Source organism: Dermochelys coriacea, chromosome 6 (genome assembly GCF_009764565.3).
Source record: "Dermochelys coriacea isolate rDerCor1 chromosome 6, rDerCor1.pri.v4, whole genome shotgun sequence".
NCBI classification, from domain to species: domain Eukaryota; kingdom Metazoa; phylum Chordata; order Testudines; family Dermochelyidae; genus Dermochelys; species Dermochelys coriacea.
Genome location: NC_050073.1, coordinates 81,451,139 through 81,477,711, shown reverse-complemented (window position 1 = coordinate 81,477,711; position 26,573 = coordinate 81,451,139). Strand labels below are relative to the sequence as shown.

Genomic DNA, 26,573 nt, shown 5'->3' with positions numbered 1-26,573 from the left:
CGTTTGATTTTTTTTTTTTTTTTTTCCCCTTCCTAAGTGTAGTGATTTGCACTTGTCTTTATTGAATTTCATCTTGTTGAATTCAGATCAATTCTCCAATTTGTCAAGGTCATTATGAATTTTAAACCTGTCCTTCAAAGTGCTTGTAATCCCTCCCATCTTGGTGTCGTCTACAGATTTTTATAAGCATACTCTCTACTCCATTATCCAAGTAATTATTGAAGAGTATGATTGATACTCCAAAAGGTAACATTTTACCAAGTAATTATTTTGCTCAGTTTCATTGAAATAGAATTAGTTTTTTATGCTGTAGCAGAATATAGTAATAAAATACAACTGGTTTCATATTTAATTCTGAAGGTTTCAATTTCAGGAAAGAGAGAAATTACGTGAAGAAAAGCGAAAGTATCTGGAATACCTAAAGCAGTGGAGTAAACCTAGAGAAGACATGGAATGTGATGATCTTAAGGTATAAGTGCTGTGTAACTTTGGGGTAGTGCATGCTTGTGCTTTGCAAATTTCTCTGCAGCTCTGCTAGTGCATCCCAGTCCTGATCTGAAGCAGCTTGTCTATTGAAATACTGAGCTTCTTGAACAGAAGCTGTTAATTGTGCCTAACTGTTTGACTCTGTAATATGAATACATGAGGTTGGAGGCCTGAACTTTTTTTTTTTTTTTAACTTAAAGATTTGAATCGGGTCTCCAGATGCAAAAGGCTAGTGCACTAACCTTTTGGAACAACTCTCCCAGCCACTTCTGCTTTTCTGAAAATTGAATCTTGAGAAACTTGTCTGGCCATTTTGTCCAGACTGGGTACAACAGTTTGGTAGGAGTTCTTGCCATTTTTAACAGTTTACCAAAGAAAGGTGCTAAGATGTTAAAGTGAACTTGTTGTGTTCAAGATGCTTTAGATTTGTCCATTCCCAATCTTATGAGTGCTTTTTGATGTTGTGGTTTTCTTGCCTACGGCTTATTACAGGTCTCTGGATTATGCATGATGACTCTTTTCAGTTTGAAATGAACAACTGCTTAATAGAGTTTATAGGACAGAGTGACTGAGTGGATCCTTACTAGACCTATCTGCTGAGATTCTTCAAACATTGGGATGTTTGGGGCACTGCTCTGTTTGGGAAAATAAGACCTTTGCTTAAGTCTGAAATATATCCTCATACTAAATTCATGCACCTTTCACAAGTGTTTTAATTTAACTGTAGGCCTTTGGGTTGTGAACAGTCCAATAGCAGGGCTTCGATAAACAACTGGCAACTACAGAAGAGCACTGAGAGGCACTTCTAAAATTACCCTTAGTGAATTAACAGATATGCAGCTAATGTGAGTTGCAGTGCTCCGTTAAAATTTGATCCAGAGTTGCTTCTGGCTCTTTGTATCCTGTGTTTCTGGGTCATGGTTCCAGCGGAGAACATTCTCCACCAAACTCCAGGAGGAAGTACAACTTATTTGACTCATGATTCCAACCATCCAACTTCTTTTAGGCCTTTGTGTTTTTTTCTCCCATTCTATTTTGTCCTTCCTTTCTGAAGGTAAAAAGGAGGAGCAGCACTCTTTTTTTTTTTTTTTTGTTTCTTCTTTTTTTTTCTTTTTTTTTTCTTTTTTTTAATAGAACTTTTTGGTTGAGATATTTGTGCTGATCTGTTGCATAGTGTTGGTGCTCACTAAATTGGATGATGTATGAAACCTAGAGGGGGGAAAAATAGAGTTTCTACCCCAAGGAACTAACATTCTAAATTAGAGACAGTACAAATAAAAATACACAGCACATCAGGTTACCAGAAGACTTAGTCTGAATGAGTGATTGATTTATCTTTACATGCGCTTTCTTTATAATGCTTAATCTTGATATGGGGCAGGAGGGCTGAATGAAAAAGAGAATGCTCGGGAGCACAGGAATAGGGAGATTGTAGCCTCTTTCTTGCTTTTGCCTGTATTTGGGACAAACACGGGGGGAGGAAGATAGAAAAAGGTGTTAAGTAAGGATGTGAATGAAGTGTATAAACATAGAAGGAGAGGAGTATAGTGGAAATGAGAGCTGAGAATGCACCAAGGTATGGAGTTGTGCAGGGATCTGAAGGTGAGAATGAAAAATGTTGAGCTGAATATGAAAGGAGGGAGGAAGTCAGAGGAGAATGGTGTGATAACTTCCTCTTGCTGATCTGATCAGTAGTGTTTTTTGCATATACTTGAAAAGGCAAAATGAGATGTGGGGAGAAAGAGAACAGGAGTTGCTTAACTGAGATAAAAGAGATGACCAGGTCATGGTTAAATATGGATTAACCGATCTGTCAGGGTGTCTCTAGTCACGGTGTCTCTAGTCACATTCTACCACATCAAGACTTTTATCTTAGAGAAAAGATAGTGGTCTGCATCTGAAATACCTGTGAACTCAGGCTGCTGTGTACTTTCTTTGGCATAGAACAGCTAAAATGCTGACTTATCCATCTGTGAATGGCTTTTACTACTTTAAGCATGAACATAATCATCCATCATTTTTCTGATCTTTGTTTCTAGACTCCCAGCATCCTGGAGAGGGGCCATTCTTTATTAATTTTTTGACCCTGACCACCTACCTAGAAAAAAAAATCTTGCATATTTTTGCAAATGTCTCTACTTTAAAACCATAAATCAAAAGTCTGAGCTGTTGTCGGATGCAATCATTGTAAAAGATTGGCTTGATCTTGACCACATAAAGAGATACAACCAATCTAAAACACCTCCAGCCATATTGGCAAAGCAATTGCAGTAGAACCTCAGAGTTACAAACAGACCAGTCAACCACCCACCTCACCTGGAACCGGAAGTACACCATGAAGCAGCAGCAGAGATACCCCTCTCCCCAGAGAGAAAGGGGGAAAAAAAAAAAAGCAAATACAGTACTGTTAAACATAAACAACTTTAAAAAGGGGGGAAACAGCATTTTTCTTCTGCTAATTCACTAGACTGGCCCTGGCCATCCTGATTTGGAATTGATCATATTTTTTGTAAATCTTACTGAATATTTTGAGAGCACTTTTTTATTTTTATTTTATTTTTTGCTGGCATGGACAATTCTGCAGATTGAGATCCTTTAAAATCTTTGAGAACGAAATGATTTGAAGGGGAGAAACTGGCAATTGGAGTTCTTGGAATAACTAGCTCTGATTCACACCTTAGTTTAGAACAAGAGACACTCAGATACATCAGGTTAGCTAAATTATACATTTAAGGATTTACCTTTGAGCTATATGCAATTGCAAGTTTGATTGCACTATAGCTTTAACAATAATCCTACTACAGATCTTACAGTATTATTATTAACAATAGCTCTGTAAGGTATATAAAGGACTTACTGATGCCAAATTTATACCACTCACCTTGATGTAACAAACTTTGGGTGTCTGTTAAGTACATGTGTATTCTGCTGAAATGCAATGAAATATTGGGTTGTTTCCTTTGTGTTGCAGGAACTTCCAGTTCCAACTCCAGTGAAGACGAGACTGCCACCTGAGATCTTTGGTGATGCTCTGATGGTCTTAGAATTCCTTCATGCATTTGGGGAACTTTTTGATCTTCAAGATGAATTTCCAGAAGGAGTTAGTCTAGGCAAGTTATCATTTGGTGATGTGCTTTAATTTACATTGTACTCCCATATGTCTCGTGTGCATTTATGAAAGTTTCAGAATTTGTTTACATTAAAATAAAATCTTGTTCCACTCTCCAGTTTAGCTTTCTCAATCAGCTTGTGGTTGGAGCTCTGAAATTTACATGACTTCTAATATAGTAGGGTTTAGTCTGCTGTTTTACAAATATTTTCTTGAATTTATTAGACTTACACTTACTTCCTTTCTCAAGCAACCCCTAAAAATATTTTTTCCTCTAACACAATAACTTGTTGTACATCTACTTGACTATTATCTATGGAAAAATGTTTTTAATTTTTCACTTCATATTTGCTCTTACAGCATTGTGACAAAAGTGACACCCCTTAAATTTTATTCACAGAAGTGTTAGAAGAAGCTCTTGCAGGAAATGACAGCGAAGGCCCACTATGTGAATTGCTCTTTTTCTTCCTGACTGCCATTTTCCAGGCAATGGCTGAAGAGGAAGAGGAAGTGGCCAAAGATCAAATAGCTGATGCTGAGACCAAAGGTCAGACCTTAACTTTACTATTAAAAACTGAAATTTCTATGTAATTAACTTTAAAACTAAACTGCATATACTTGGTTATATTAGCATTGTTTATTTTATTATGTATGACAAGATATAAAAGTGGGGTTTTTTGTTTTTGTTTTTTTATCGCAGTGGGGGGGTGTTGTCTTTAAAAAGCAAGCTTTTCACATTGTTATACCCAGCAAAGCACACTAGGCATTTAGCAGTTTGCATATGTTTTGAAAACTTCAAGGTTTCCTACTGTCTCCTTCTTTTCTCGCTTCTTCAGCAATGCTAGATATTTCTCCTGCGGGTCAGGAGAATAGACATTCTCCTGAGCCTTCATCTGTAGTTGCAAGTTGTCCTTGACTCAAGCCTGATTTCCACCCCCCCCCTCCGAAATTAGAGAGCCAAATAATATTCTCTAACTGGAAATTCAGTACTCACTTTCTTTGAAAGCAAGTACTAACTATGCACGCACACTCCTGGATATCCAGTGGCCACCATTTCCTTATATTAGGAGGATACTTCATAGATTGATTTAGCTACTTGTGCCTCTGGGCTCAACTCTTAGATTGCAGCAGCAATCTTTCAAGAGGCATGCAGTGTCCAATTAAAAATTTATCTTGCAACTGCTAACATCAAAAGGAAGTTCTTATTTTAAGCTATTTTTAACTATCTCTAATAGTTTCAGTTTTGAGTTTTCGTGCACTGAAACAATGCTGTATGTCTGGGTTGGGAACACTATGAGCCTGTTCCTGGAATGCTCTCTGCCCACAGAACACTCCCTGAAGTCACAGGGAGGGCTTGCAGAATCTGGTCAGGCATGAGAATGTTAAAATCTAATCAGACTGCTTTAATCTTTCTTTCTACCACAGAGGTTTAAATTAACACTGTGTTTTGATGGGGATGGAAAGAAGTAGAATTGTACATAAACTGACCATGTCCCTTTTAATATTTGCTAATGCTGTGTTATGACCATATCCCAATTATTTAAAATGGGGGAGCAAATGAAGAAAATTTAAAGCTATCTTGAAAGACAAAATATCTTCTAGTCTCTAAGAAGTAGAGTTCTTAGCAGAGAAAGCATAATTACAGTCAGGGAATACTTCAGGTCACAGTAATTACAAACTTGACACATTTTTCCTTTCAATTGTTGATGTGTTTTATTACTGGATATTGACCTACATGTGGTATTGCGTTTTCTCAATCCCCCTCTTTCTTGTAAAGGAAAAAAAACAAAACAAAACCCACAATTTTAGAATAGGGTGAAATTTAGGGATTAAATTTTGACAAAGCACTTTTGGATAGCTGTGACTTTGCCAGTGGAAATCATTGCTTTTAATTTTTAGGACTCTTTCCCTCTCCCCCCCCCCCCCCCCCCCCGGATCAGAAACAGTGGTTTTTGGGGGTTTTTTCCCCTCTTTTTAGTGGACAGCACCAATAAGCATAGGTGCTGAGGTTTTTTCTAATATGCCAGGAGGTGCTTCCTCTGCTCCACCCCCATTCCGCCCAGTTCCTCCCTGGAGCACGCTGCGCCGTCTCTCCTCTTTTCTTTCCTCCCACATCCCCCCAATCCTGGGAAACAGCTGATCCGTGGCAGGGGGTAGGGACAGGGAGGGAGGGGAAAGTGCTGATCGGCTGAGGGGAGGGAGAGATGTTGATTGGGGGGGCTTAGCATCCACTTTTTTTTTTTTTTCCTGTGGGTGCTCCAGCCCCAGAGCACCCACAGTGTCGGCGCCTATGCCAGTAAGATTCCTTCTGCTATAACAGAATGTCAAATGCCAAATTGCAGAAACCTGCATTACAGGTAAGAAAATCTTTCTGTATCATCTTTGGTCCTATAAGTTGTGTGTTTTTTTTTTTGTTTTTGTTTTTGTTTTTGTTTTTTTTTAATTGACAAAATCAGTACTTGGTGTACAATTTTTTAAAATAATAAACTTAAGCATTTATTACGCTGTAATGTAATGCCTCATGCTAACAGAGAAATCCCTCTGGTTTGTTAGCTTCCAGGAGTGTGTGTTCATAGAAGATACTGGGATCAGGAAATCACCTATAAGGGCACTAGGTACTGAAATGAGAGGTTCCAGAGGAGCACTGCCCCAGAAGGCACTGTGCCTCCCCAGAGGCTCTTAGTGTAGAAGAGGAGAGTAGCTATTGCCCTGCTCATGAAGCAGGGTTCAGTGTGTATACGCCCTTTGGCCTGCCAAACTTGCTGACCAGTGGGGACAGGAAGCCATGGCCCTACTTCACCCTGCTTCCCCAGAGTTGGCTATAGGCCAGAGGTGGCCAAACTACAGCCCGCGGGCCACATCCGGCCCGTGGGACTCTCCTTCCAGGCCCCTGAGCTGCTGGCCAAGGAGGCTAGTCCCTAGCCCTTCCCCTGCTGTTCCCCCTCCCCCGCAGCCTCAGCACGCTGCCAGTGCAATGCTCTGGGTGGCTGGGCAGTGCAGATGCAGAGCTGCGGTCTGACCTGGTGCTCTGGGCAGTGTGGCTGTAGCGCCGCCAGCCACCAATGTTCCAGGCAGCACGGTAAGGGGGCAGGGGAGTTCGGGGGTGTGGTCAGGTCAGGGATGTGGATAGGGGTCGGGGCGGTCAGAGGTGGGGAACAGGAGGGTTGGATGGGGCAGGGGTCCTGGAGGAGGCAGTCAGGAATGAGGAGGGCGTTGGATGGGGTGGCAGGGGGCTGGGGCATGCCTGACTGTTTGGGGAGAGACAGCCTCCCCTAATTGGCCCTTGATACAATTTTGGAAACCCGATGTGGCTCTAAGGCCAAAAAGTTTTCCCGCCCCTGCTATAGGCACTTGCTCTACTTTGTTCTCACCTGAGCTTAAGTGCTATGACTGTGAGTGTGCCTGGCCCCATGTGACAGATGTAAGACAGACAGGAAGACTCTGTGAGTCTTATGACCTTTGCACACCCATGCAACTGTCAGTCACAGTTTAGTCCTTTAAAATCTGGTCCTCATCTGCAAAGTGACAGTATATTAAAAACGGCATCGTCTTAAGTAACAGCGCCTGCCCTCTGTGTGTATTTATAATCTCAGGGCTGGTCTGCTAGGTGTTAGTACAGCATCTAGCACATTTGGATGCTGTTTTAATAAAATGAACTAATTATGTAACTGAATAAACTACATTTTTAACTCCTGGTAGGAATGCAGAGCCAACTAAGAACAAATGAGCTGGATTTTGTGGTCTCCTACATCAGCAGAATAGTTAACTAAATTATTGTTGACGATGTGTGAAATAGAAAGAATCCAACTTGACTTTCATATTGCAGTTAGTTTGCAGGACTGGCTTTTGCAAAAACACCATTTTTCTTCTAATTGGCCATCCCTTGTGGGACTGCAGATAGTACTACTTTTTACTACGACTTTCATTTGGAGCCTCTGGACTTTCATTTCTTGCTGCTCTTGTTCAGACAACTTATCTCTCTTTCATAGAAGAATTAGATGTTCTTGTACAGCTTCTCCTCTGTCACACTAGCCAAGCAGGTTTGTAGCAGTGAGCAATTTGTTCCACTTTTTAAAACATACTAGATTTGAAAAGCAGGCAACACGTCAAGAGAAAACACCCAAGAAAAGTATTGGGGTTTTTTTTCCCCAGAATTGGAGTTTTATGTAAGAGATGTGGATGTGGAAAAGTGATAGATGTCTACTTTGTAATATCTGGATAAAAGCTTTCAGACAGCATTAATCATGATGCAAGAATGTTATTATTTAATAGTTGTAAACCCACTATTTATGCAGTCTTGTTCAGTTTGGACCTATAGCTCCTTTGCCTGTTAACTTGGTGACCGTAACACTTCATAATGACTTGGACCTGAATAGGGTAAAGTTGTTGAACTAGTGTGCAAGGCTGACCCAGCTCTGTCAACCCTCTGGAGAACTACCTGTAAGTGCCAAAGAAACTTTGTTTAAGAAGAGGGAATTCAGTTTGACTCCCCATGGATGAGCTGCTTTTGCTGTTGTTGTGCAGTGTTTGTTTACATCTAGCTTGCTTTTATTGGATTACCACTCTGATCATATTTGTGTGGAATGTGTAAACTTCTATATAAAAGTCAGATTTAAAAAAAAAATATGATGGATGCAAGCATCTGAAATGTTACTCTTTTTTTTTTTTTTTTTGATAGTTCTTCATAAAAAACAAAACAAAATGGTAATAAGGAAATAATGATTAAATTGCCAGAACGTACAGGATAGGATAGAATTTGATTGTGCATTTTTTTCTCTTTCAAGTGTATTCCCTGGTATTCCATTCCCTTCCGTCTGTCTCCAGTGTGCATGTTTGCTCAGTGTCAGTGCTTTAGCAACTTTAGTCGCTTCTGCATTGTGAGAACGGCTTTTAGTGAATGTTGCATGTCCTTAGTGTACATACTGCTGAGGTGGACATTAGGCAGCATATATTTTAACTTGTTTGTTGAACTGAAGCTATGTCTACACTACTGCCAGATCGATGCTTCAGTGATCGATGCACCAGGGGTCAATTTAACAGGTCTAGTGAAGACCTGCTAAATCAACGGCAGAGCACTCTTTGGTCGACCCTGGTACTACACCCGGAACGAGAACAGTAAGGTAAATCGATCTAAGCTACATCAACTCCAGCTACATTATTCACGTACCTGGAGTTGCATAACTTAGGTCGACTTACCATGGTAGTGTAGACATAGCCTAAGTCTTGAATATGTTGAAGTTTCTGTGAATGTCAAGCCATTTTCTTTGTCTTTGCACTATTTTAAAAGGCCTTTTCTTTCTTCCCCCAAAAATCCAAGTTTTAATTTGCACTAGAATAAAGTGTTTATTTCCTTAAAGATTTAACAGAGGCTTTGGATGAAGATGCAGACCCCACAAAATCTGCACTGTTTGCAGTTGCAACTTTGGCAGCTGCATGGCCCCAGTTACATCAGGGTATGTGTGGGTTTCATTTTTTGTTTCATTTATCTGTTTTATCTTGCTCTGTATTTTTTTTTTAAAAGCACATTTTACATTGCTTTGTATACATTGGTCTCAATGCAAAATAACTTCTCACTGTTATTAACTATAGGCTGCAATTTGAAAAATTTGGATCTCGACAGCTGCACTCTTTCCGAGATTCTCAGACTTCACATCTTAGCATCAGGCGCTGATGTAACATCAGCAAATGCCAAATATCGTTACCAAAAACGAGGAGGTTTTGATGCTACAGATGATGCTTGCATGGAGCTGAGATTGAGTAATCCTGGTCTGTTGAAGAAACTCTCAAGTACTTCAGTGTATGACTTGTCACCAGGTAATAAAACAAAATGAATGTCATGTTTAAGATGATTCAAAGCCATTCTCTAGGTGGCCAATTTCAAATGTAGCCCAGTTACCAAAAGTTATTTAACAACCGTTTGTCTTGTGTAAAACAAATTGGCAGTTTCTCTTCAGTTTTTGGGGAGTCCATGTCAAAAAAACCTCACCCCAATTGGAACCTTTATTGGTGGTCTCACTGAGAGATCAGTTATTGCATAGGTGTGGAAATAAAATTACCCTTTCGATCCTAGAGACATTCCATTCAAGTCAGAGTACAGGTGGGGCAGTGGCTGGACAGCTTACGCCATTGCTGCTGCTTCTGTAGTTAAGTAGAGGACCTCCACCTCCAGGATTGTCAGTCCAGAAATTATCTCCAGGGCAGTATGCTCCTGTGAATATTTTTACTTACTTTAGCTATACTATTAGGTATTCAAACTTAACTGGCCATAAGCAATTTTTAAAGCTACTTTTGTTTCTAAAATGCCTCAAGATATTGGACACACATTCCCCTTTTTCTGTTTTTTGCACTCTGTTTATGATTTTCTATCACTGATGATTTATATGAATAAGGAACCCAGAAATTCCCACTTAAGTAATAGGGCACATGATGAAGTCTCGGAACTTGTTGTTTCCCACTGAAATAAACTGGAACTTTGCCTTCTGCCAACTGAGAAACGCAGCAGAGTTATGTTGACGCTAATAGAAGTGTCTATTTTGAGAAATTTCTGTTTGTACAATGTCAGTTGCCTCTTGTTTCACACATCCTGTGTGCATTAGTGCTCTTACTTGGATGCCAGTGTAAGTGTGTTTTGGCTGGGTCAGCTTATATGTGTTTCAAAACCAGTTGCTCCCATCTTCTGTAATATATGGCATTCTTTGGAAGACTACCTTAAGGGCATGGCTTTGTGGAGGAGAGAAATAAAAAGAAAACAGTTGCTGAATAACTAGATAAAATTTGTTAGTCTCTAAGGTGCCACAAGTACTCCTTTTCTTTTTGAATAACTAGAGTCCTTCAAACTGACTATCTGCAGATTCGATAGCCAGGAGAACCTTTGATCCTTTGGACAGTGGCATTTTCCAGATTTCAAGCTAAATGAATGCATAAAGATGTGTATATATATTCTCAGTGTACATAAAATCTATACATTTTGGCCTGAAAGATAGAATGTCAGTAGGTCCTGAACCCACATGCCTTGTTGTGTAGACATCCCAAGAGTGAGCTCATCCAATGAATCCTCTTCATTGATCCACAGAGCGAAACTAGAAAGCTACGTCCAATCACTGTGATATAACCTGCTATTTTTAGGTTGCCCTGTCTGTTTTGTGCCCACAATATACTTTCTGAGATGGTTCTTAGGCTGTGCTTATACCCAGCAAAAAGACAACCATCATGCAGTTTTTATGTGTCCCTGAGAGGACAGAGGCAAGGTTCCCTTTGAAAGTGTGAGCCAGAATTTTCCCCCCCAATCCCCAGGTTTAATGGTTGGATCCAATTCAAATTAGTAAAACAGAATGTGTATTTTAAGATAAATACAGCAGAACCTGAAATAAGAGTTTTTAAATGTTAATCACGAGATAGGATAGCAGCAAAAATATGCCATATGTTGTACTACAAACTCAATTACACAGGAAAAAAAAGATTCAGCTTTACAGATCACCTAACTGGTAAGATGTCCCTGTTTGTTTAGTGCCGCCACCACCACCACATGTAGTGCAATGCTACCTTCAGATTAGTGCTTTGTCATTGGTGTAACCTGTGACTTTCTCAAGTCCTGTCTGGGTAATGTTCTTGCCAGATATTGCCACATATGCTTTTGGTCAGAAGGTGAATGAATTATGTTAGTTTGGAAGTTGTCACTGCACATAGCTTTAAGTTGGTATCCTCACACTTGAAGATTTTATTTTTTTTTATTTCCTTTTGTTTGGTACAAGATACGTAATATTTAAGATTTAAATTGCATCCTGATAATAAATCATTTTCCAGGTGTGTCAAACGTTTCAAATGAGACTTTAATTTAAGGTATGGTAGTGGTGGCTTCTATGTTTTGAGATATATTTTTTTTCTTTCTTATCAGTGTTTCCCAGTGTGAACTTCAAACAATATAAATCTTAGGAGATGTCTTTTTCTCCCAAAACTAAATACTACTTTGTACTTCTAAAAATGCCAGTGTAATACTTTTCTAGGATAACATGTAGATGAAAAATTCACACTGGAAATTCATTTGTGCAATTTTATAGATTAGTAGACTACAGAAGTAAAAAATTGTAACTATAGGTTATAACTAAACTGGTCTGGTTAATTACCTCATGGCACAATTGCCAACAAAAAAAATTTGCATTTCATCTTAACCCTGCACATCTGACAATTTCTGCTTGATTTGATACGTCATTTCTTCAGTAAGAAGCTGTCTTGGGCCTGAAGCTCACTATATAAAGAGTACTTCTGCATCTTTTATAATGAAGCATAAACTATTAATGTGAATTTTGTCAGGGGAAAAGATGAAGATTCTCCATGCCCTCTGTGGAAAGCTTCTGACTCTCGTCTCCACTCGAGATTTCATTGAGGACTCTGTTGATGTATTACGACAGGCAAAACAGGAATTCAGAGAGTTAAAGGCAGAACAACATCGCAAAGAAAGAGAAGCAGCAGCAGCAAGGTAAGAAGTGAACATAACAAAGATAAAACTAGGTGGGACTCCTTTATGTCAAAAACTTAGCTGCTGGATCTGAAAAAGTAACAATTACTGTTTTTTGTATTATACCAGCCTCCTAAGGCCTTAATTGGGATCGAGGCCCTGTTGTGCTAGGCATTGTACAAAGACGAGTTCCTGCCTTAAATTAGCATTTTCATCCTATGGTGTTTATTATAAAGGAAAGGGGACATAATCAGATTAAATTAAGCATTCTCTTTATCTGTTAATTGCAGCTTTTTATATTCCCCCTATCCTTAGGATACGTAAGAGGAAGGAAGAAAGATTAAAAGAGCAAGAACAAAAGATGAAGGAGAAACAGGAAAAGCTGAAGGAAGAGGAGCAAAGGAATACTGCTGCAGAAGTGTCTGTTGGGTAGGATCAGTTATTCTAATATGATACATACAATTTTGAGCATGCTTTTTAAATGGTAGTTTTCGATATATAGGACCAGAGTCTAAGGCAGTGTAAATCTTTTTATACCCACTGGGAAATCTGGTCCTTTTAATGTTGATTATAGAAACAAAAGGAAAAATGATTGTATAAAACAATACCATTTTCTTTTTTAAAATAATAGAAAAGGGTTGTTGCTTATAGAAAATATCTGTATTCAAGTAGAGCCATGATATCTGACAGTAGCAATTTGCAAGGTTAACGTTTAGTATTTGATTTTTCTAATTTACTAACTTGGGTGACGGTAGATCGTCATAGATCTTTAAAGCCAGAATGGACTGTTATGTTGATTACTTTGATTTCCTACATAACACTGGCGAAAGTACCTCATTCAGTAATTTCTGCATCAAGCCCATAACTTCTGTTTGAACTATAGCATAAATATTTGATTCTTAGCCAGCATGCTATTCTAGATTATCTCCTTAGAGTTGCAGTTTTTACATTGATAGAACCCTGTATTTTCATAAGCGAGACTCATGCATGTGCTGCTGCATAAGTATGCCTTCCTTAAGACCCTAAATTGTATTTTTCAAGGTTCTAATCCTGCAAAAAATTTATGTATGTGCTTAACTTTAGATATATGAGTAGTCCCATGGACTGCTGCTTGTATGCTCTACAGTTAAGCATGTTAAGTATTTGCAAGATTTGGAGTCATACTGTGTAATAACTGCCCTATAAAAATCACTGCTTAGTAAATGGTACAAATCTGGGTAGGGGAAATGTATTTTCAGTTTTTGAAGAGGGAACTGCAAACCATGTAAAATAAAAACTAAATGCTACATCCTCAGCTGGGGAAAAATGGCATAGCTCTGAATTCAGTAGAGCTATGCTGATGTACACCACATGAGGATCTGGTTTTAAAACTATAAAATCCCTTTAAATGTTCGGGATGGTATTTTAAAAATTAGTTAAACCCTGGATGAGGCTTTAGTACAATATTTCTGTGGTTATGGCTCAATATTTTGGTTTCTAGGAAATACTTCCTATATCCTAGGTCCCCCCCGCCCCCCCATCTATATTCTTACATTAGGATGTGAACTTCGACTATATGGAGTCATTTCTGTGGAATAGTGAAGTAGTATAATAGGAAAAAATACATCTACAATTCTGTACAGGGCAACTTTTGATAATAAAATACTTAATTGTAAAGCACATTCTGCAATGTACTGTATGTTCTTTGCCAGCTCCATTCAGTTCTTTGACTATGGACTTTTTTTGTACTATCCCATCAGGGAAGAGGAACGGGAAGACCTTGATACTAGTACAGAGAGCAAAGAAATTGAGCAGAAGGAACAAGACGTGGACACAGTGACAGAGGATGAGGAAGAACAAGGACCAAACAAAAAAGGAAGAAGAGGTAAAAAATAAATTTATGTATGTATGCATAAACCAACAATTAGATGAATTTTTCCTTTTCTAGTTCAAAAAGCATTAGCCTTCATTGTAAATGTAAAGAAAAAAGACCTAAATCATAATGAGCTAATAAACGAATTGAGCTGGTTTGATCCCTCTTTTAGCTCTCAGTCCTATATACTCTAGTGCTTCTATTCCTCTTTGTCTTCTCTGGTTGCCATCTGGACTCTTGTGTGTGTCTGTGTCTGTCTGAAAGACAGGAGATAGGCTGTGGCTTGAAAAACTGTTAGTTATTAGTACTCCACTTGATTGGCTCTACATGAATCTCTAATGGTGGCTGACTCATTTTCAGGCACTTCATCTTTTATAGAATTAAAAAACCAATAACCATAGTATTTTTAAGGTGATTTATACCACCTAACTAATTAACTCTATTGATGGAGGGAGGTGTGAGGCCTGATGCACCCAGGCCAAGATTTACCCCCAGGCAGACAGCTTTAATCTCCCCCTAGGAGCCTCCGAGGAATTCATCTAGGAGGGACTGCAAGTGAGATGCACTGAATCATGCAACGCTGTGGCTTACAGGCAGTCTGTGGGGCCTCCAGGGGAGAAAAAGTTGTCTAACTTTTGCTGTTCCTCTTGGATGGACATTTTCTACCTCCAAGGGCTTTGTGCGAGGCTCTTTGCTTCTGAAACCCCATGGTGATTTTGGACCTCCATTTGGACCTCCACCTTCCATTCCATGCATGGAATTCTGAGTCTTTTTATAATGCTTTTAATTCTGTAGTACTTTCCATTGGATGTTGAGATATGATCATCAAAATGTTTGTGAATACTAAATTTTTTTTTTTTTTAAACACTAATGTATTAAGCCTTAGAATACCATACTGCTTATATGGTAGGCAAATATTACTATCCACATTTTACAAATGCAGGAAACTGAGGACAATTACACAGGAAGTCTATGTAAAAGCCAGGAAAGAAATGCAGATTCCCTGTCCTTTGTTTCAACATCAAGTTCTTCTTTCCAATTTAACTATCTCAGCCTGTGTTGCTGGCAGGGTCTTTGACTTTTTACTACAGTTTTACTCATTAAAACGTATACTGGAATGTTTTCAGTGAGTTCATGTTGAAAATAAAGGTAGTATATGAAAAATTTGTTCAGGATAAAGTAATGTAACTGGGCTTGAAATTTGTTTGTGTACAGTGTATGTTTGGTTTCTGGGTGTCTTTTTTTTTTTTTTAAGTAGATCTCATGGCAGTAAATGCAAGGCCAAAACTCTTTGTGTGGTGATTTCTCTGTGAAATCCTTACAATTTTACTTAGTCTATCATGAGTGATTGTCTGTCTTTATATTCTCAAAGGCATAAATAATTATAAAGAACAATAAATAAAACTTGGTCTAGGTTCTGGAAGGAGAAACTGTTTTAAACAGGCCTTTCCTCTATGCATGCAAGTAGATTTGGTTCCTTTGTTCCTTGCTACTGACCAGTGATGATGATGATCTGATTATTCGCAACAGTTGTGTTAGAAAGTGGGAGAATCTAAGCCAGTGGTCTCCAACCTTTTCACACCCAAGATCACTTTTTGAATTTAAGGCAACCCTTTACCCTGCCCCTTCCCCAAAGCCCAACCCTGCTCACTCCATCTCCTCCTCTCCATTGCTTGCTCTCCCCCACCCTCACTCACTTTCATGGGGGGGAGGGCAAGCTCTAGGCTGGGGCCAAGGCGTTCGCAGTGTGGGAGGAGGCTCTGGGCTGAGTCTGGGGCAGGGGTTTGGGATGCAGGAGGGGGGTGCAAACTCTAGAGGGGGGTGTTTGGGTGCAGGAGAGGGTGCAGGGTGCTGGCTCTGGGAGGGGGTCAGCTGGGGCAGGGGATTGGGGTGCAGGAGAGGGTATGGGGTGCTGGCTCCAGGAGGGGGATCAGGGTTGGGGTGTGGCCTCTTGCCGGACAACACTCCCTGCCTGCCCTGGCCCCACACTGCTCCAAGAAAGGGCCCAGCTCCTGGGAGAGGGGTGGGGGGGCCACATGGCTCTGCGCGCTGCCTCTCTCTGCAGGCACCGCCCTTAAATCTTCCATTGGCCACAGTTCCTCATTCCCAGCCAATGGAAGCTGTGGCGGCGGTGCTTGCAGGCAGGAGCTGCACATGGAAACCCCTGCCCACTCCCCTTATCCGCAGGGGCGTGCTTCCAGGAGTGGTGTGGAGACACAGCAGGCAGGGATCCTGCCTTAGCGGCAGCCCTGCTACAGCACCAGAGATTGCGATCGACGGGGAGAGTCCCCAGGATCAACCTATCAATCGCGATCGATGGGTTGGTGACCACTGATCTAAGCTAATGACGCAGGTTACAAGTACAGTACTATCAGTTTTCTTCCTTTCGTTTTTAGGTAAGAGAGGGCAAAATGGACTTAAGGAATTTACAAGGCAAGACGAGACTTCTTGTGAAAAGAGTGAACCTCTTACTGCTGAGGAGGAAGAAGCTTTAAAATGGGAGCAACAAAAGAAAGAGAAGGAACTTGTAGAAAAGATTCAGAATGCTACAGCCTGCACCAATATCTCTCCACTGGGTCGTGACCGCATGTACCGACGCTATTGGATTTTCCCCTCCGTTCCTGGATTGTTTATAGAAGAGGACTATTCTGGTCTCACGGAAGACATGTTATTGCCACGACCCTCTTCCTTTCAGAATAGCATACAGTCTCTCATCACAAACGAACTTCAGGTATCCACTAAAACTGGAGAGTCTTTGAAGTCATCTGAATCTACCTCCAATATTGACCAAGATTCATATGCCAGTATTGCTGTAGATGTGCCAAGACCAATATATAAGCCAAACCGCTGGTGCTTTTACAATTCTCGGGAACAACTGGATCAACTGCTAGAGGCTCTGAATTCCCGAGGACATAGGGAGAGTGCCTTAAAAGAAACTCTGTTACAAGAGAAAAATAGAATATATGAACAACTAAACAGTTTTCCTGTGGAAAAATTCCATATTCCAGGTAAAGGGCAACTTCTTCCAAATGTATTTGATCTTAATTTGCTTTCACAATTGATTTCAGAGTAGCATTATAAGAACTTGTCATTCTTATTGGAATATCCTATAAAATGATTAAATAATTGTACCAAACGTCTTAGCAACTGAACTATTTGCTTTTCAGAAAACAGGTTTCAATGTATTTTTGTGATGGATAATGTATTTCATAGGTGTCTAAGTGGAAGGGTAGTGGCCTTTTTCTAACATCATCACTGTTTCTAACATCACTGTTTTCTCGATGTTGATTCATAAATCAGAGTTGCTATTGTTGGTCTTTTGACAAAGTCATTAGCTATACGCATCTGGGAAGAAGCTAGCTACAGCATGCATAATTAGGAAAAAGGCAAGGGAATCTTAAAAGTAAAAGAAAACTTTGGTGTAGATGGTAGATCCTGAACACTGGTATCTGACATGAGTTCATTTTCCGTATGTTGATGATATCTCAATATTTCTGCTCTGAAAGAAAAGACAAGATGGTCGGCCTCTGAAGACAATCACGTCTCCTTGTATCCTCTACTATTACTTTGACTTGGCTGGGGGGATGGCTTTTCATATGTTAATGTGTGAAATAACTCAAAACCTGTGCAGAACTGATTAATATGAACAGAGTAAACAATGATATGTTGCCTGATTGCTTTTTCCCAAGAATTTGACACAAAGACCTAACTGTGCTACCCTTTGTGTGACATGCACAGGCTTAACAGTGAAGAAGTTTCTATACACATGTTGGCACATCCTCCCTACAAGAGTAGCTTTTTCTGAAGAATAACATTTTGCGTGTGTGTGTGTGTGTGTGTGTCTGAGAGAGAGAGAAATTTGGAAGCTTCCTTGAAACTATTGAACGTTTTTTTTTTTTGTGCTTAGTATATTTATATGTAAGCCTCATTTTTTTTTTCTACCAGTAAGACAGTTGCATATATCACTGACACAAGTAAAGGCTGTGTCTTGTGTATACTTCAAAAAACGTAGTGAATTTGTTTGAAGTGTTTTGCAGAAATTTTTTAACTGAAAAGGAAACTTTCAGTGGTATCTTTAAAGTATGTCATTTAGGGCAAGTCTACATTACAGCGCTACGTCGGTGCACCTGCACCGATGTTGCTATAGCACATCTGGTGAAGACGCACTATACCGATAGGAGAGCAGTCTCCCGTCGGCATAATTACTCCACCTCAGCGAGAAGCAGACAGCACCAGTATGGACAGTGTGAAACTTGCATTGCTTGGGGGCGAAGAGGAGGCTTTTCACACCCCTGAGCAACATAAGTTATACCAACTTAGGGCCAAGTCTACACTACAGCCCAAGTCTTGAATTATGTAAAATTCCTGTGAAGTTATCCACAGTAAACTATCTTGAGACAGTCTAGGTAGGGGTGGCAAACTCATTCAGAGGAGCAGTCTGGATTCCTTGTTTAATTATAGTCAGTGGGTCAGGAAATGTATCCAGGACACTTTCTATTCTCTTCAATCCAAAGCTGATCTCCCACTGTTGTCAGTGGAGGTTTGCAAAGAGATCAGAGGGAGAACAGAGCCTTTATATAGTAATTAAACTTTGTTTGGTATCTTGTCACATTTCTTCACTCTAAGGAAAATATGTTCCCTTTCTGGTCAGAGCTACTTACATACTTGTGTTTTCTTCCTTTTTCTTTTTCTTTCTTTCCTTTTTCTTTGTCTTTGTGCGTGTCCTCTGTTTTTTTTTTTTCCTCTGCATTTTCTTCCCTGCATCAACTCCCAGTTCCAAGCACCATGGACTTTACTCCCACCTCCTACCTCCATTACATCTGCTAAAATGAAAGAATAGCTAATGACAGGTTTCAGAGTAGCAGCCGTGATGAAGTGAGCTGTTGCTCACGAAAGCTTATGCTCAAATAAATTTGTTAGTCTCTAAGGTGCCACAAGTCCTCTTTTTTTTTTTGAGAATAGCTAATGTTACCAGTGAAATGTAACTGTTGGACTTTGGAATTGACACTCAAATTAATAGGGGGTAAGGGAATTAACACCATTAGTGGTGGTTGTTTCAGGCAGTCTGCAGACTCATTGTTTGCCTTCCTTTGGAAGGTTGTCTCGGCAGACGTGAGGGTTAGAAACTTTTTTTTTTTTTTTTTTTTTTAAAGAAATCTTTAGATGACTTTTTGGTAACAAGGGCCATATAAATAGATGTGTGCCTCATCTAGCTAATGAGCTAATGTCCATGTGATAGGTGCCCCTGATATAAATGGATGTTGGTCTTTCACACACACATTTATTTCCTTGGGTATGTTTTAGGTTTTCATTTACAAACAGAGAAAAAACTATAGTATAAATGTGTAAAAACTCCACCTCTTCCCCGTTACTGCTAATGATAAAACCATGTACTCTGGACAGGAACTCTGGTCCAGTTTATTCAGCAAAGGAACGAAATCTGTGGTAAACAGTTTTCAAATTGTGCTGCAGTGATGAGATTATAGCCATGGTAATTTTACTTTTGGTTGGAATTCCATTGTAACAGAATTTAGCAACTTCCCCATTTCCTACAGTTGAATGGATCAACAATATGTTAATGATTTAAAATACTACCAAGGTATTACTTTAAATGTTATAGGCAGCCGCTTATTGTTTTCCTCCTTCCTTCCCAACCACACAACTGGCTTAAAAATAAGAATAGAACCCGATAACCCTTAATTTAAAATATTTCTCCAGTACCTATCAACTTTCTCAATATCATCTGTTTGCAAATCACAGGCTGCCATTTGATTCACGCACAAGGCCTAAGCCAAAAAGAGAACTATCCACATACACCTTAGAGTAATAGTATCTGGTGGAGATGTATGGAAATTGTTTCATTACTTGCAAATGAGAGTAATAAGGTAATAAGTAATAAGGTAAGCAGCAGGATACGGACCCTGGACTTCAGGAAAGCAGACTTTGACTCCCTCAGGGAACAGATGGCCAGGATCCCCTGGGGGACTAACATGAAAGGGAAGGGAGTCCAGGAGAGCTGGCTGTATTTCAAGGAATCCCTGTTGAGGTTACAGGGACAAACCATCCCGATGAGTCGAAAGAATAGTAAATATGGCAGGCGACCAGCTTGGCTTAATGGTGAAATCCTAGCGGATCTTAAACATAAAAAAGAAGCTTACAAGAAGTGGAAGGTTGGACATATGACCAGGGAAGAGTATAAAAATATTGCTCGGGCATGTAGGAAAGATATCAGGAGGGCCAAATCGCACCTGGAGCTGCAGCTAGCAAGAGATGTCAAGAGTAACAAGAAGGGTTTCTTCAGGTATGTTGGCAACAAGAAGAAAGCCAAGGAAAGTGTGGGCCCCTTACTGAATGAGGGAGGCAAGCTAGTGACAGAGGATGTGGAAAAAGCTAATGTACTCAATGCTTTTTTTGCCTCTGTTTTCACTAACAAGGTCAGCTCCCAGACTGCTGTGCTGGGCATCACAAAATGGGGAAGAGATGGCCAGCCCTCTGTAGAGATAGAGGTGGTTAGGGACTATTTAGAAAAGCTGGACGTGCACAAGTCCATGGGGCCGGACGAATTGCATCCGAGAGTGCTGAAGGAATTGGCGGCTGTGATTGCAGAGCCCTTGGCCATTATCTTTGAAAACTCGTGGCGAACGGGGGAAGTCCCGGATGACTGGAAAAAGGCTAATGTAGTGCCCATCTTTAAAAAGGGAAGAAGGAGGATCCTGGGAACTACAGGCCAGTCAGCCTCACCTCAGTCCCTGGAAAAATCATGGAGCAGGTCCTCAAAGAATCAATCCTGAAGCACTTAGAGGAGAGGAAAGTGATCAGGAACAGTCAGCATGGATTCACCAAGGGAAGGTCATGCCTGACTAATCTAATCGCCTTTTATGATGAGATTACTGGTTCTGTGGATGAAGGGAAAGCAGTGGATGTATTGTTTCTTGACTTTAGCAAAGCTTTTGACACGGTCTCCCACAGCATTCTTGTCAGCAAGTTAAGGAAGTATGGGCCGGATGAATGCACTATAAGGTGGGTAGAAAGCTGGCTAGATTGTCGGGCTCAACGGGTAGTGATCAATGGCTCCATGTCTAGTTGGCAGCCGGTGTCAAGTGGAGTGCCCCAGGGGTCGGTCCTGGGGCCCGTTTTGTTCAATATCTTCATAAATGATCTGGAGGATGGTGTGGATTGCACTCTCAGCAAATTTGCGGATGATACTAAACTGGGAGGAGTGGTAGATACGCTGGAGGGGAGGGATAGGATACAGAAGGACCTAGACAAATTGGAGGATTGGGCCAAAAGAAATCTAATGAGGTTCAATAAGGATAAGTGCAGGGTCCTGCACTTAGGATGGAAGAATCCAATGCACCGCTACAGACTAGGGACCGAATGGCTCGGCAGCAGTTCTGCGGAAAAGGACCTAGGGGTGACAGTGGACGAGAAGCTGGATATGAGTCAGCAGTGTGCCCTTGTTGCCAAGAAAGCCAATGGCATTTTGGGATGTATAAGTAGGGGCATAGCGAGCAGATCGAGGGACGTGATCGTTCCCCTCTATTCGACACTGGTGAGGCCTCATCTGGAGTACTGTGTCCAGTTTTGGGCCCCACACTACAAGAAGGATGTGGATAAATTGGAAAGAGTACAGCGAAGGGCAACAAAAATGATTAGGGGTCTAGAGCACATGACTTATGAGGAGAGGCTGAGGGAGCTGGGATTGTTTAGTCTGCAGAAGAGAAGAATGAGGGGGGATTTGATAGCTGCTTTCAACTACCTGAAAGGGGGTTTCAAAGAGGATGGCTCTAGACTGTTCTCAATGGTAGCAGATGACAGAACGAGGAGTAATGGTCTCAAGTTGCAATGGGGGAGGTTTAGATTGGATATTAGGAAAAACTTTTTCACTAAGAGGGTGGTGAAACACTGGAATGCGTTACCTAGGGAGGTGGTAGAATCTCCTTCCTTAGAGGTTTTTAAGGTCAGGCTTGACAAAGCCCTGGCTAGGATGATTTAACTGGGACTTGGTCCTGCTATGAGCAGGGGGTTGGACTAGATGACCTTCTGGGGTCCCTTCCAACCCTGATATTCTATGATTCTATGATAATAGAAATCTAGGGATGTAAATAGTGGTTAAAAAAAGTAACTCTGTATTCAATTAAAATTTTATCAGTTACACAGTTAAACCTTTAACCAGGGAAGTAGGAGTGCTATTACATGGGACCCCAGTTGCCAGCCCCCACCCCTGGGGCAGCAGCGGAGTCCTGGGCTCCGGCTGGCTGCAAAATTTAATTGTTAACTGTTAATCAAAACTGGTAAGACTGTATCAACTTTTACATCCCTATAGAAATCCCTCTCCTCTCCCCCCTCCAAAAAAAAATAAAATCTAGGGAGTTACCATTACCAACAGCTTTTGTCAGTTCATTCTTGACCGACTGCCTCCTAGTTTTGTGTACTTCTCTCCTCAGCACACTCCCACCCCAACTCCCTTACATCCCGTGAACAAAGGCTTTTGCCGTCCATGATGCTTTTACAAACTATGGGTTTAATCTTTGACTGTGCTGTCAACTTTTTTGTGCCTTCCAGTCTTTGGCATATATTTTAACTTCTCTTATTATTATAATGTGCTGTTTGACATTTCTTTTCATATCTTAAAGCTTTTATTATCCCATTCTTTCATTTGACTTTTTTAAAGGGACAGTGTCAACTTAACATCTAGACAATGTGAAAAATGAGTTAGTAATGTCAGACTACTGGCTGTTACTTGTTAAAGTGGTAGGTAAACGCTTTTAAGATAGGCATGTGATTTTTAAATAAACAATATCCCTTTAATCTGCTTGCTTTGGGGCGGTCTGGATGTTAATATCCATCTTTCTTTGGGTATGTAGATATTTGATCCTGGTTTGGGTTAGATTCTACAATGATATGAAAATCTCAATACTGAGATATCTCTCATTATTAAAAAGTAGTAGTTCTTTAAAATACTTTCTGTTAATAATAATCCTATTTATGGAAAGTGTATTTTCTGGTTACTTAAGAAATAGAAAGCCCTAACAAAAAGCATATTGATTATTGCAGACAAACCTCAAAGTGACAACAAACCTCTTTCATCAGGGCGGGGAAGAATACAGAATGCACATGATACATTTCAAATGTCTGCAGAAAAGCAGCTTGAACTGAGACTTAGAGACTTTCTTTTGGATATTGAAGACAGAATCTATCAAGGAACACTGGGGGCAATTAAGGTATTACATTATAGTCTTTCATGGAAAGTGGTGTTTCTAGGAACCAAACAGTGCTGCTCGCTCTTTTGCCTGAACAAGAACTCTGTACACTCTTCTTATTTAATTTTGAAATGCAAGTTAAATATGTACAATTACTGTACACAGAAGTCTGCAGGCTCTCATTCATGTTTTCTTCAGGTTACAGACAGGCAATCTTGGAGAGCAGCCTTAGAAAATGGACAGTATGAGCTGCTAAATGAGGAAAACAAGGAAAATGGTATCACTAAAACTGTGAATGAGGATGCTGAAGAAATGGAAACAGATGATCAAGCCAAGTTTATTTTAAAAGACAGGTAAGAGCTGGGATTTAAATAGCAAATATCTTTTCTTTACCAATCTTGAAATGGTTGTTTTCCATGTGTGTTATGGGATTTTTGTGTAGGTTGACTTTTTGCACATCACCACCTTGCTAAACTAACTGCCATAACTTTTGATAAATTCTGTGAACCAACATTTTCTATATTAAAAATATCAGTGTTTTTAAGCAATGTATTAATGTCCAGTGAGCTATAGAACTTTGCTCTAGTATTTGCATGATAGTGTTTGTTACTTTGTATGTTTAAATAAAATAGGTCAAGTACTATGTTGCAAAATACATACGTGCATTTTATATCTTGCAACATATTTGATCTGTCTGGCAACCAGCATCCAGACTTAATTTGGCAGGGAAAAAAGCTCAACAGAAAGGCTGTATAATTAAGCCTACGATTTAGTCACGGGTATTTATAGTATAAGTCACGGACAGGTCACTGGCAATAAACAAAAATTCACGGCCCCCCCGACCTGCCCATGACTTGTATTATAAATACCCCTGACTAAATCTTGCGGGGCTGGAGGGGTGCCCCGGGGCCAGCGGCACCAGCTACCTGGGGGCCACTAAGCAGCCGCTGCTCCAGCCACCCAGGGGAGACCGCTCCTTGGCAGACCCTGGGACCTCCCGAGCAGAGGCCAGTGCAACTGGCCCCGGGGCGACTCCAGCAGTGACAGGTGTGGCTGTCCCTGGAGCCAGCTGCTTGGCCAGTTTTTAAGTTCTTGTATTTGGTTTGTTGTATGTTGCTATACTGCAGTCTTACAATAACTTGTACTGTTTATTTGAGGGGGGAACCTAGTAAAACATTTTCCTACAACTCAGTCTTTTTTTTTTTTTTTTTTTTTTTTTTTAATATTTTATTATATAATTCCTGGGGCCAATTCTTGTTACCTATGGTGTAGCATTTAAAATCCTATAAATCCTATTAACTTTTTTAAAAAATTGTAGACTTGTTGGATTAAAAACTGAAGCTCCAAGCACTGCATCAACAAATACGAGCACTCCGCAGCCAGTTAATAATGTGGTCCATTACTTGGCATCTGCACTGCTTCAGATAGAGCAAGGCATCGAGCGCAGGTTCCTCAAAGCACCACTTGGTAAGCATTTAATCTTGATATCACAGCTTCATTTCTGTATTAGATTTTTTGAAGAGAAACAGATTTTTTTTATTTCTTTCATGAAGTGTTTTGGTGATACTATACCAGGACAAAATAACACATAACTAACACCTTTCCATGGACATTGTGAAAATAAAAATATTCAAGAAGTGGTTATTGCACAGCAATAATTGCTGTAAATCTGTGGAACACTGAGGAATGTTCAAGTTCCACAAATACTTTCTATAGTTTCTGCTCTTGGGTCATGTGGCCTCTACTGTGTACTCTAGGAAATTTGACCAAAAAGCTTGTAGTATAAAGTGTAGAACACCTTGGACAAGACAACTTGCCTGGGGTAGCCCTCACTGAAAATGCCAAGATCAGGATAGGATGCAAAAGGGAGAGCAGAAAAACAGGTGGTTAACACTGAAGTTAAACTCACCAAGCAGTCACAAAGTTTTGATCCCCCACACTGGTTATCAAGAAGCTAAAAAAAGAAATCACACAGCCTCTTTGTTGCATTCCAGTACTCTGGCTCTCAGTCAGCACCTAGGTCCAGTACAGTGAGAAGTTATTTAAAAAACTCTGCTCTCTATACAAAATGTTCTTCTGAACCCCAAAGGGCCAGCTACGTTGCCAGGTCAATATTAGGTTGGATCTTATCCAAAATACCACACTGCCAGCCAATCCTTTAGCATCTAAAACTAAAGGTTTATAATAAAAGAGAGACCAAGAAAAGAGTTGTTAAATGATAAAGTAGTCAGATGCATACAGAGACTTCAAATTCAAAGTCCATGTGTCAGGTTCTTAGGAATATTTGGTGAGTTTGCTGGCTTGAAAGTCCCTCTGGAACACATCCCTAGCTTGGATGGGGTCATTCAGTCCTTTTGTTCACAGCTTCAGTCTGTTACTCCAGAGGTAAGAAGCAGGAATGAAGACCAAATAGAGATGATACAGCTGCCTTTTGCTATGTGGCTTGTTACTTCCTTTGTCCCAAATGAAGTGAGCTGTAGCTCACGAAAGCTTATGCTCTAATAAATTTGTTAGTCTCTAAGGTGCCACAAGTCCTCCTTTTCTTTTTGCGAATACAGACTAACACGGCTGCTACTCTGAAACCTGTCATAAGGTGTAGTCTCTGGTTCTTTTCAGTGGGTTCATTGTACAGTTGATGACCCTTGATGGGCCATTGAACAGGCTAGGCAGTGCTGATGCCAATCTGTCTGGGGATATCACCCAGATGCACAGCACAAGTTTGAAATACAGATATACCATACATATCTATAACTCACAATACAAAGGTGATACAAACACACAAACAAGACTATCCTACTTGGCAAATCGCAACATTTTCATAGATTTTTTTTTTTTCTCCCCCTTCCCCCCCACCCCCTTTTTTTTTTTTTTTTTTTTTTTTTTGCTGCTTTATCATAGTCTTTTCCTTCTTCAGAGAATCCCTGTTAAAGTAATTTATCTTCTAAATTGTTCCTTAGAAATTTTAGGAGAAAAACTGAAGTGCCTAGTTACCGAAATTATTAAGCTAAATACTTTTTAGTTCTGCAGCCTTTATGCTTGTAAGGACTTTTCCCAATGAGAAGCATAATTTTGTTAAGTGTTTTGGGTCAAACATTGTTTGTTTGTTCGATCCAAACCTCCTCTTCCCATTTTTTTTCCATTCCCATTCATTCCACTGAATGGTGGGTGGGTTTTTTTTAAAATTAACTGTGTGTAAATTTTTAAACAAAACATGGTTTTGAAATGAAAAGTCAAAACATTTCATTTTGAAAATGTTAGGTTTTTTTTAGATTTAGCCAAAACCACTTTTCAAATTTATAAATAGTTTTATTTGCCCTGAAATGGCATTTTTCAGCAAAAACTATCTGACCAAAAATTTTTGCTCAGCTTTAGTCCCATATACATTTGAGAGTCCACTTTATAGATTACTTAAATATTCTGTTTTCTTTGTTCCCAGTTTTCCATAGTCCTAATGGTTAGGTTTTGGGG

General features: G+C 40.0%; 1 protein-coding gene across 3 annotated transcripts in view; it reads left to right on the top strand.

Annotated features, from left to right (window-relative positions):
• BAZ1A (bromodomain adjacent to zinc finger domain 1A) overlaps positions 1 to 26,573 on the top strand; it is a 117,106-nt gene that overhangs the window by 63,278 nt on the left and 27,255 nt on the right. Inside the window, exons 9-20 of one of the 3 annotated variants that reach the window (XM_038405913.2) lie at positions 374 to 469; positions 3,458 to 3,596; positions 3,996 to 4,142; positions 8,953 to 9,048; positions 9,185 to 9,409; positions 11,906 to 12,071; positions 12,366 to 12,479; positions 13,790 to 13,914; positions 16,299 to 16,910; positions 22,960 to 23,126; positions 23,304 to 23,458; positions 24,424 to 24,572. In XM_038405913.2, the coding sequence (XP_038261841.1) occupies positions 374 to 469; positions 3,458 to 3,596; positions 3,996 to 4,142; positions 8,953 to 9,048; positions 9,185 to 9,409; positions 11,906 to 12,071; positions 12,366 to 12,479; positions 13,790 to 13,914; positions 16,299 to 16,910; positions 22,960 to 23,126; positions 23,304 to 23,458; positions 24,424 to 24,572 (2,191 nt within the window). The remainder of the gene's footprint in view (positions 1 to 373; positions 470 to 3,457; positions 3,597 to 3,995; positions 4,143 to 8,952; positions 9,049 to 9,184; positions 9,410 to 11,905; positions 12,072 to 12,365; positions 12,480 to 13,789; positions 13,915 to 16,298; positions 16,911 to 22,959; positions 23,127 to 23,303; positions 23,459 to 24,423; positions 24,573 to 26,573) is intronic. The other 2 variants (XM_043516594.1, XM_038405915.2) reach the window with 2 other exon arrangements.